At 41.5% G+C, this 12,072-nt stretch overlaps 1 protein-coding gene across 3 annotated transcripts in view; it reads right to left on the bottom strand.

The window, feature by feature from the left end:
* Positions 1-12,072, bottom strand: part of mdga1 (MAM domain containing glycosylphosphatidylinositol anchor 1) — a 181,232-nt gene that overhangs the window by 24,823 nt on the left and 144,337 nt on the right. For all 3 annotated transcript variants that reach the window (XM_083540401.1, XM_083540402.1, XM_083540403.1), the window contains 4 exons: positions 10,782-10,956; positions 8,567-8,590; positions 7,204-7,356; positions 4,447-4,608 (listed from right to left, as the gene is read on the bottom strand). In XM_083540401.1, coding sequence (XP_083396527.1) covers positions 4,447-4,608; positions 7,204-7,356; positions 8,567-8,590; positions 10,782-10,956 — 514 coding nt within the window. The remainder of the gene's footprint in view (positions 1-4,446; positions 4,609-7,203; positions 7,357-8,566; positions 8,591-10,781; positions 10,957-12,072) is intronic.

Genomic DNA, 12,072 nt, shown 5'->3' with positions numbered 1-12,072 from the left:
CTAATTACATACTGCTATTTTTTTGTAAGACAAAAATGCTACCTTATGAATTCTATACAATTTGAATCTGGACATGGAAAAGTAATAATGAGACATGGGAAGGTAATAAGGATTGAGGTGGGGCGGGGGCGGAGGGGGGTGGGGGTATATTTATGCTCCCCACAGTCAATTACATAATGCTATTTGAAGTGAGACCCAAATGCTACCTTATGCTACTGTTCTATACAATACAAATCTCCAATTTTTCCAGACAGATGTAGGGATTTTGTTAACAACAGTTTGTAAAGTTCTCCTCCTCAATGATCTCAGTAAAACGGTGTTGGTTTTTACCAGGGAGGACGGTAAATGACCTTGTAAATCACCTTGTAAATGAGGCACTGCTGTAGAATGAGAAGGCCTGGGAGGGCAGTCAGTGCTCCAATATATCCCAAAGGTGTTTAATTTGCTTGAACTCTATAGTAAGAGATCTTCCACTCCAACCCATATAAAGCAGATCTTCCAATACAGGCTGCATCATAGAACAGGTTTGGGTCTCCTAGTTCAACTGAAGAGAATATTTAATGCTACAGCATCCAAAAGACATCCTATACAAATGTGTGCTTTCAAGTTTTGCAAAGAACCACATATGGCTGCAAAAGCCAGCTGTCCAAATACTTTTGTCCACAGAATGTATATCGAGATCACAAAAACACATCAGTGCAAAACATAATGCATGGTGTCTAAGCAAAGATTCGTTATACAATGAGCTGGAACAAGGAGTGATACAGTCCTGGTCAGAGACAGAATTGGTGCCGTGACCCAGATCAGAAGTTGCATTTCAGCTGAATTCCATACTTTCTAATACCGAGAAATCTTAATATTTACATCTAAACTTTGGGCCTGCAAGCCACATAATGGCAGAATGTAGCCAGAATCTCACCTGCTTTTTTTTTTTTATTAATAGGAGGATATAAATGACTTCAATAACGTCCTACTGGTGACCTGCAACTCTAGGCTGATCTCGTTACTTCAGCTGAGGGCTAAGTCTTTCGAAAGCGAAATAACTGGAAAACAGCTCGGCTTCACGACCTTCTCATGTTTCTTATCCTTCTCATCGTCGCCTCGGACTTCGTTCTCTAACGCCGAACTGCCGAACGCACAACAATTTTTTCACCATGCTAAACTTGGGCCATTGTTCATGTTAGCCTTGCACAGCTAGCGCACTCTTTTTTTCCCACATCTTCCATTGCTAACGGGGAGGGGGGTGGGGGGAGTCTGATTCGCAGCAGGAAGCCCGGAGTAATGAGCGCCCAGACATCGACTTGCCTTCCCCTCGCTTCCCTCTAACGCTTGAGTTCTGTACTTGCCGAGCTGCCCACATGCCAACGCTCAAGCTAATCATTAGCAGATTATGTACACAGCACTGGTGATGAGCCAGCGGATTTATGCACAGATGATGGCACTTCTCCGTGTGATTAGCGGTGCGGAGATCTGACACTGCTGAAAGATGTTTGCGATGGTCCTTAGGTGGGAATTTGGGCTAATCTGTGGGGGGCTTTGTTGTTTTTTTGGGATATATTGCATACAGAATGCACATTTTTGAGTTGAATAAGGTTTTTAATAATGAACAAAGCACTATGCTAAATATCTGATATACGCAGCTACAAACACAGTAAGAATACAAGATTTGCCTATGATGGTGGTGTTGATGTATGTGTGTGAGTGTGTGTGTGTGAGTGTGTGCGATCAGCTTACGCGAGATGAGCACCCTGGGGTGTTTCCGATTGTGATTAATGTGCCTGGCTTTTCAATTATAATGTTCATTAAGGGATGTGCTGTCTGTTGGCAGCCTTTAAAATAGTAATGAAATTAATAGAACATATGCTTTTGAAATCATCAGCAGCAGTGCAAAGGGCCCCGAGGAGAAAGTGTGAATTTTTCTTTTCTTTTTAATTTTTCTTTTTCTGGAAAGAAAGAAAGAATCTGAGGGATGTCTAATTGTAGGGGTCTTATTCTTAAAATAAAAAAAATAATAATTAAAATGGCAGCTCAAGGTGTTAAGGGTGTTGGGTTACTGATCGGAAGGTTTGGGGTTGGCCCAGTATCGCCAAGCTCCCGCTTTTGGGCCCTTGAGCAAGGCCCTTAACTCTCTGTGCTCTAAGGGCGCCAGACCCTGTGCTTTGACCCCAGCTTCAAAGCATTCAAACGGAAGAAAGAATTTCACTGTGCTGTAATGTATATTCTCTTCTATTTTTTGTCTCCAACGAAATGTGAACGACTCGGACCAGAGGACTCATGAGAAGAACTACTCGTTTTTGTTTCCTGTGTGATGCGATGCATGGCGTCTCTGAGAGTCACGTGATAAAAGTAGGATCGACTCGGACCAGGCGATTTGAGAGGTAACATAGGACATCCAGTGAGAGTTACTATAAGGGCAAATGGGGATTAAATAGAGAAGAACATATGAAACTGATGGTCTGATGGTGTCCACAATCATCAGTCCATACAGTGTTAACTGTCTCTCAGGGTGTTCGAAGGTTAAAAGGGTTAAAAATCAGATGTATGATTGATAACAAGTGGCCAAAGCTGACGAAGACGTTCTGGAGAAGAAAAAAAAAAAAGTTTTGTTCAGAAAGAAACGACTCCTTGAAAGCAGGTACATGCGTTATGCTATCGGAGATTGTAGATCATCCGCATACAACTTTCAAAGCCGGTCCATAAATCAGTCACTGTGTGTCTGTGTGTGTGTGTGTGTGTGTGTGTGTGTGTGTGTGTGTGTGTGTGTGTGTGTGTGTGTGTGATTTGACACGGATGGAAGATGTGTTTGCTGGATCCAGAGCTCTGATGGAGTACCGCGCGATGAAGGGTCTAGAAAGTGACTGATAGCGCCCTCGCATCGCCGTAAATCAGACGCCGGCCTCGCGTGACCCCAGCCGTCGAACAGGACGCACGCACACAAACACGTGGACCCGCACACAAAATCACACACACACAAACACACAGTGGATAACTACAATCACTCGAGTCTATATGCACATGGACAATTCTTAATTTGTCAACTGACAGCTGGCAGAGAGATCATTAAGCACAGAGTCCTTTTCCTTTGTCCACTTTTCCTTCCTTCCTTCCTTCCTTCCTTCCTTCCTTCCTTCCTTCCTTCCTTCACACACAGAGTAGATCTGTCAATGCAACTGAAATGACTCAGGGATAATTAGCAAGATGCAGCGAAACCACACACACGTGCGTGCGCGTGCACACACACACACACACACACACACACACACACACACACACACACACACACGTGTCTATCATTACAAGCAGATTCCAAAAAAAGAATTTTTACTTCAACTAACGTCATTCAAGCGTAATGAATGTTCACATTTAGGCCACACCCCCAAAACTCCAAGCTTGCATTTAAGATCTAATACAAAGGTAGTGTAGAAAATACGGACTGTCTTGATCATAAATTTACATTTAAGGCAACGGCATTTAGCAGATCAAATTTTATCGCATTCATTCAGCTGAGCAGCAATGGGGTTAAGGGCCTCGCTCAGGGGCCCATGAGTAGCATCTTGGTGTGGCTTGTATTCGAACTCACCATATTATTGCGATAAATATATTTTAAAAACACACAACACATTATACGAGGGATGCATACACACACACACACACACACACACACACACACACACACACACACACACACACACACACACACACACAGGTCACAGACAGATGGCTAATGAGACGTATTTCCCCAAATAAAAAGAGACTGACATGGAACACCCTCCCCACACACCTACACACTGGTTCTATGAAACTGCAGTATATCCCTTAATATAGACTTTTAGATACACACACAAACACACACACACACACACACACACACACACACACACACACACACTTGATGTAACAGAACAGAGGCGGTTGATAATCAGACTAAGATGTATGTGAGGATGTTGCATCTGCAACAGCTATGAACGTTTTCTTATGTAAACATGTACATGTGCGAGTGTGTTTGTGTGTGTGTGTGTGTGTGTGTGTGTGTGTGTGTGTGTGTGTGGGAGAGAGAGCATGTGTGTTTTCCTCGCACATCTGCAAGCACAACATTAACGTGACACAACAGTGACAGATGTCCTCCTCCTCAATGACTTCCTCTCTGGAAAGATGCCAAACTACAAAAAAAAAAAGACAATCGCACACCAAGATAGACACACACACACACACACACACACACACACACACACACACACACACACACACACACACACACACACTCGCACACCCTTAGCTCTCCTGCACCACTGGGGCCAGACAGATGTCACTTTAAGTAAACAATGTTTTTAGATACAAAATGAGTTATCCATCTAGTTTTTTGTCTCTCTCACACACACACACACACACACACACACACACACACACACACACACACACACAGAGTGCAGTAGATGGGGTACTGACCAATGTGTTTTCCATTCATGTGGTAGAAGAAGGAGACGCAGTACGGCACTCTGCCAGAGCCCGAGGGACCTCGTGCAGCTGTGACGTTGTAAAGCGGAGACAGGAGACGAGCCTTGTCTCCTTTCTGACGTGGACGTGAGGTCTCGATGTACATGTAATAACCTGTTACGAAGACACACAAGACAGAAAAAGCATTCAGATTTTAGTTCATTTGCACAACAAGGAAGTGGGAGCTCAGTGGTTATGACTCTGGGTTTTCATGGCTGACCTGCACTCTGACCCCAGCTTGCTTGCTTGCTTCCTTCCTTCCTTCCTTCCTTCCTTACTTACTTCCTTACTTCCTTACTTACTTACTTACTTACTTCCTTCCTTACTTCCTTTCTTACTTCCTTACTTCCTTCCTTACTTATGTTACATTAGAATTTGGTGCTTGCTTCAAATTGTCTCTTTCTTTCTTTTGTGCTTTTTTTCTTCGTTCGCTCATTTGTTCATTATTTCATTCTTTCCTTCCTTTCTTTATTCCCTTCTTCCCTGGATAAAGGGGTCAATTAAAAAATTCCTATATAAAGGTTTGGGAACGTTGCAATCATAAAAATTTTTTGTTTTGTTTTTCAAAAATGAAAAACAATCTGACAATAAGCAGAAAAAAAAATTATAATAAAAAAATTATAATAAAATAAATAAATATATATATATATATATATATACAGTGAGGAAAATAAGTATTTGAACACGCTGCTATTTTGCAAGTTCTCCCACTTAGAAATCATGGAGGGGTCTGAAATTGTCATCGTAGGTGCATGTCCACTGTGAGAGACATAATCTAAAAAAAAATCCAGAAATCACAATATATGATTTTTAAACTATTTATTTGTATGATACATCTGCAAATAAGTATTTGAACACCTGTCTATCAGCTAGAATTCTGACCCTCAAAGACCTGTTAGTCTGCCTTTAAAATGTCCACCTCCACTACATTTATTATCCTAAATTAGATGCACCTGTTTGAGGTCGTTAGCTGCATAAAGACACCTGTCCACCCCATACAATCAGTAAGAATCCAACTACTAACATGGCCAAGACCAAAGAGCTGTCCAAAGACACTAGAGACAAAATTGTACACCTCCACAAGGCTGGAAAGGGCTACGGGGAAACTGCCAAGCAGCTTGGTGAAAAAAGGTCCACTGTTGGAGCAATCATTAGAAAATGGAAGAAGCTAAACATGACTGCCAATCTCCCTCGGACTGGGGCTCCATGCAAGATCTCACCTCGTGGGGTCTCAATGATCCTAAGGAAGGTGAGAAATCAGCCCAGAACTACACGGGAGGAGCTGGTCAATGACCTGAAAAGAGCTGGGACCACCGTTTCCAAGGTTACTGTTGGTAATACACTAAGACGTCATGGTTTGAAATCATGCATGGCACGGAAGGTTCCCCTGCTTAAACCAGCACATGTCCAGGCACGTCTTAAGTTTGCCAATGACCATTTGGATGATCCAGAGGAGTCATGGGAGAAAGTCATGTGGTCAGATGAGACCAAAATAGAACTTTTGGGTCATAATTCCACTAAACATGTTTGGAGGAAGAAGAATGATGAATACTATCCCAAGAACACCATCCCTACTGTGAAGCATGGGGGTGGTAGCATCATGCTTTGGGGGTGTTTTTCTGTACATGGGACAGGGCGACTGCACTGTATTAAGGAGAGGATGACCAGGGCCATGTATTGCGAGATTTTGGGGAACAACCTCCTTCCCTCAGTTAGAGCATTGAAGATGGGTCGAGGCTGGGTCTTCCAACATGACAATGACCCGAAGCACACAGCCAGGATAACCAAGGAGTGGCTCTGTAAGAAGCATATCAAGGTTCTGGAGTGGCCTAGCCAGTCTCCAGACCTAAACTCAATAGAGAATCTTTGGAGGGAGCTCAAACTCCGTGTTTCTCAGCGACAGGCCAGAAACCTGACTGATCTAGAGAAGATTTGTGTGGAGGAGTGGGCCAAAATCCCCCCTGCAGTGTGTGCAAACCTGGTGAAAAACTACAGGAAACGTTTGACCTCTGTATTTGCAAACAAAGGCTCCTGTACCAAATATTAACATTGACTTTCTCAGGTGTTCAAATACTTATTTGCAGCTGTATTATACAAATAAATAGTTAAAAAAATCATACATTGTGATTTCTGGATTTTTTTTTTTAGATTATGTCTCTCACAGTGGACATGCACCTACGATGACAATTTCAGACCCCTCCATGATTTCTAAGTGGGAGAACTTGCAAAATAGCAGGGTGTTCAAATACTTATTTTCCTCAATGTATATATATATATATCTGCTTTGGTTGGACATGCGTTCATCCATATCTGATGTTCTGCTTAATATAAACTCTTTCATATAGAAGCTTTTGATTACATAAACATTAGTCACTAAACAATAATTCATTTTCTTATCTTTTACAAGATACATGAAACAAACCAACATCTGTCCAAGCTGCTTCTCACGCTGCATCACTGGCGATTGCAAAATGGCCTCAGGCCGAAAAACTGCTATCTGCCCTCTTTTGCATACATCAGCTCTTCTTTATATAATGGTCCAGCGGCTGAGCATCACTGTGTTCGACGGGGGAGAACAACTACGCCATTCCGCCCACTTACAAGTTCGCTACTTATGTAGACATACTATTTCCACATGACTCGGAACGCTCGCTTTACCGTGTACACAACCTTTATTTCTGTACTAAATGCCAACACGAGTGTGTTTACCGTCTTTGGTCCCACTCCTGTCCATGTCAGGACCTGTGTTGACTGAGCGCTTGGGGTTTTGACTCAAATGATTTTGTCGGGTCCAGTCGAACACGTCACTGCGATCCTGCGAGAAGCCACAAATCCGGACATCCTCGAACCCGCACACGTGATCTGTCGGAAGAGAGAGAGGGAGAGAGAGAGATGGGTGGAGGGGTGGAGAAACACAGCGGAACAGAGGTGGTAATACATAAATGAAGGTGTATTAAAAGAATGAAAAAGTATATGATGGCCTGGGGGTGTTCAAAAAGAGTAATAAAGATGGGAATAAATATCTTGAGAGAGCTGAGATAGAAATAGAGAGAGAGAGAGAGAGAGAGAGAGAGAGAGAGAGAGAGAGAGAGAAACAGAGAGAGAGAAACAGAGAGAGAGAAAGAGAAAGAAAAAGCAGCAGGTTTCACACATTGCTGCTTGTGAAATTCTGATTTAACACGCAGCATTAAACTTGATTAGCGACGTATAAAAGCTTTTATGTCAGATACAGTGCTGAAGAAGAAATATTTCCCCTGTGGGCTACGTTCCCAAAACTTTAATACACTATCCGGTCAAAAGTATTGGGACGTTTTTTTTTTGTTTTTTGTTTTTTTTTTTTGTTGTTTTTTTTTTTTTTTTTGGGATTCCTCCTCAAAGTGTTAACTCAAATTCAAAGGAACAACTATATAAAGTGTCTCTGGACCTGGTGGCATTTAATTTCCCTTCACTTGAACAACGAGAGCCAAAGCACAAAACCTGGTCCATGAACCTTTGGGATGAATGTGAAAGCTGACTGCACCCCAGACCTCCTCATCTTCTCGCCTACACCTGTACCTGACTTTACCAACACTCTTGTAGATTAATGACCACAAATCTCCACAAAATCCAGTGGAACATCATCCCAGAAGAGTGCAGCAACTCAGGGGTCATGTGTTCAGGTTAATCCATATTGAAAATGTAAAACCAATGAAGTTTTCACTCCTTTCCAATGAAGTTGTTCATTTTTCTTTAAAAAAAAAAAATATATATTTTTTTTTTTTTACACATAATCCACAGCAATTCACATCCCCACCGTGCCTCTCCAAATTGCTCCACTTGTCCTCCAATCTGTTTAAGTCGGTTTTTTTAATTGTAGTACTTTGGCAAAGCCCTGCATAGTGGGCTGCCAGCCGAGCCATGTTGAATGTAATTAAAGCGAACTGAGAGAGAAAGAATGAGAGAGAGAAAGAGAGAGAACGAGAGGAAGGATAATTGAGAGGAAAATGAAAAGATTTTTCAAAAAGGGATGGTGTGTGTGTGTATATGTGTGTGGGGGGGGTTCAGGGGGAGTCTGTATGTAAGTCTGTCTTACCTGAAGGTCTGGGATAAGTGTAGGCTGTAAGAAATGAGAAAATAACATAATCAGCGACAACGAAGCGAAAACATTAACCTAAAGAGGAAAAAAATGGCATTAAAAAAAAAACTAAGCGAAACGAGCTATAAAACCGGAATTTGAGGGAGCCCCCAAAAATGCTTTACGTATGCTCGCTTCACGGTGTGTAGGGAAAAACAACAACAACAACAACAACAACAACAACAACACAGGACAACCCATACTCATTTCCTCGCTTCCAATTATCTCATTTATACAACTGAGCAGTTAAAGGGGATAGGCGTCTTGCTCAAGGGCAAATAAGAGGTGGTGGGATTTGAACTCACGACCTTCTGATTAAAAGTCCAACATCTTAACCGCTAAGACACCGCTTCCCTTTTAATTAATGCATCCTCCCAGTTTGTAGTGAATCAAGGGATGGGTAGGCTGATGTCATATGTCCGGTTTAAATTCTGTCAGCGTGTGATTCCGCATCTTGCTCTGAATGAATAAATAAGTATCGACACTGCAGCGAATGATTGTTAGCGTTGCAACGGAAGTTCCACCCATACATTAGTTTGTGCAATGTGTAGGATCCCGGTGGATACGATTGCGGAAATGTAGAAGGCAGTACATATACCGGCCCTCTAGTGGACATGAAGAGGAATGTTAAAAACATTTTTTTTTTAAATCGACGTAGCACCAACAGAAACTCAACTAACGCAAATGCTAAACCCAACACTGAATACAAGGAACTTCCCTTACGTGAATTGGGGCAAGTTTAAATCCTGCATCGGCTCTTTACACACTCCAAAGAAAAGTGTTTGGTTAAGAAAAGTTGATTTTATTAATATTTCCCAATCCAAACTAAATCCCGATTGCAAACATATTCCAGAATATCACTAAAAATCTTTCCTGGCTTGTAACCTCCAAGAACAAAACGAATCGTCTGTGTACAGCAAGCGAAAGCCTCCTGCGTGACCTCCTGCCAGGCACAAATTGGTGTCTTGACTTGTTTAAGAAACAGCGATACCCAGCTTGCACGAAGCCGCATATTTGGCACATCGCTCTTTATAGCATTCTACAAGGATTACCCGTACATCATTGCTTCTCCAGAGAAGTGCTCTCAAGACGTCGCTTTGAAACTATTAATCCGACAGAGATTGTGTGGGAGGCCTGTTTGCGATTTTAATTACCACCGAAACGCATAGTATCGTTTAAATTTATAAACGGGCTTCAGAGGGAGACCTGATCGCACGTACTCTCGCTTCAACACACTCTTCGGGTGGAAATTAAGATATATGCTGTTGAGCACGCCCGTTATTTATTTATTTATTTACTTTCTCCCAGGCTGTTGCTCCGCACGGCACCACTTTCGGCCCGCTAATGTTCCAAACTAACGGTCTAAAGCGACATTCGGCAAAACCTTCAAGAAGCGGGTGTCTTCGAAAGATACGAGAAAATGAACGAAGTTAAAGTTAGATTGCGGTCTGCTCAATATATATACATATATTAAAATGTTTTCCAACACTGGCTGTAAGTACACAAATAGTAACACAATATTTAGACAAAGGTATACACCTGATTTTTCCAGATATTTATAGTTCTTTTGCAAACTTTTACCACAAAAACTAGAGGCACACAATTGTATAAAATGTCTCTGGATGATTTAGCATGAAATCTCCGCTTTATTTGAACAAAGACCCAAACCTGGTCCAGCATGACAATGCTCCTGTGCACAATACCAGCTCCATCAAGATACACTTTACATGGGTTGGAGTGGAAGATCTCCTGCTATTGAACTCTGACCTCAACCCTACTGGAATGAATTGAAATGCTAAAGGCCTCCTCATCTCACCTATTAGAAGAGAAGACTAAATAGGGACTGAATGTGGAATGGACAAAAACGCACAAACAAACCTTATAGTCAGCTGTCCATAACTTTTTATCTATATAGTGTATTAGAACAGGGACATTGCAGATGACATAAACTCTAGAGCTGGTGTTAAAAGAAATCAAGACATTCTGGCCAATCAGAATCAAGCTTTCATGATTTTTTGCAAACCTTAAAGTTTCGAAAGCATCGCTATAGTTGCTGCTTTTAAGCGGATGACCAAATTTCTAAAAAAGCTCTGGAAAAGTTCTGAGAATTAAAGCAAGAAGAAATGGAATAGGACTACAAGGTTTACGATTGTGAGGTGTCACGAGAACTTACGCTCTGAGTACTGGATGGTCCGGGTGACAGTGTCCCCAGTACCGAAGGCGGTGATGGGAGTGAGGCCCACCTCGTAGGACAGAGGGATGCGCAAGTCGGTCAAGACGTGTGACATCAGCACGCCTTTGACTGGCTCTTTGGTGTTGATTTGCTTGGACATCACCTTTTGCCCATTCTACACATACACACACAGAAAAAAAGGGTTTGACAGTTTATTGAATTTATATATATATTTATATACATCATGTCCATTTTTATCCAAGATTCCTCACAAAATCCTGAAAATATACCTCGTCCCACATTCAATCCCAGTTACACTGCTTTAAAAATCGAATGGAGACCTGTTTTAAAAAATGCTTCTCATTAAAAAACCGCCATCAAAACAAAGAGTGGCAACGGCTTAAAAAAACCCAGACTAAATAGACCACTTCATTAACAGCGCTGTGATTAATGCGGTATGCTTAGAGACGCTGCTGACGCCATCTTGAAAAATATATCTTGAACAGATATTTGTCAGTACTTGTACCCGTCACTGGCGTTACGGCCCAGCGGCAGCAAATAACTCCAGTGACTTAAAGTAATGGCACTACATAAAATCATCATTCAAAATTCTACATATTTTATTGGAGAAGGGTCCGGATGCCTAAACGTTGGTATTAGCATAATGTTCATTCTTACCCTTATTAGATAAACACAATTCCTGCCCAAAGCATTCGTAGCTTTCAGAAATATAGAAAAGCTCATTCTTGTGCTTAATCCGAATACAGTCTATTTTGCATATACCAATGCACATATACAGTGTCTTTTAAAACGGGTAAAATTTTGATTTCTTTTTATTTGCTAAACACTAAAGACATTCTGGTTTGAGATCAAGAGATAAATGAGAGACAACAGATCCGAATTAGCACGTTCATCTCCTAATACATCTTGATGTGCAACTTACAACAAACCAAATGCAATCATTCGTTCAACAATCGCAAAATTGAGGTTTCATCCTTTTTTTTTTTTTTTTGCTGCAAAAGAAATTTGCATTATTCTATCTTTCTGTGTAAGCGTCCGTGGCTCTTGTTTTACCTGAAGTCATTCCAAGGTGTGCTCTAGGTCATTGCTGGAAAGTAAAATTTGTATTAATCTTAAGTGCTGTAGTGCCTTCAATTTTTCATTTGACTGGTATTTTGGAGCTGTTCAATATTCCATCTGCTCTAATTCAAACTGAAGAAAAACAGTCCTGAAGCATGTGGCTGCCACCACCATGCTTCAATGTGGTGATTAGTTGTGTTTGTTCTGTGTT

The sequence above is a fragment of the Silurus aristotelis genome (assembly GCF_946808225.1).
Source record: "Silurus aristotelis genome assembly, chromosome: 4".
Classification (NCBI taxonomy): Eukaryota; Metazoa; Chordata; class Actinopteri; order Siluriformes; family Siluridae; genus Silurus; species Silurus aristotelis.
Note: the sequence above shows the minus strand (reverse complement) of the source record. Positions and strands in the feature narration are given on the sequence as shown.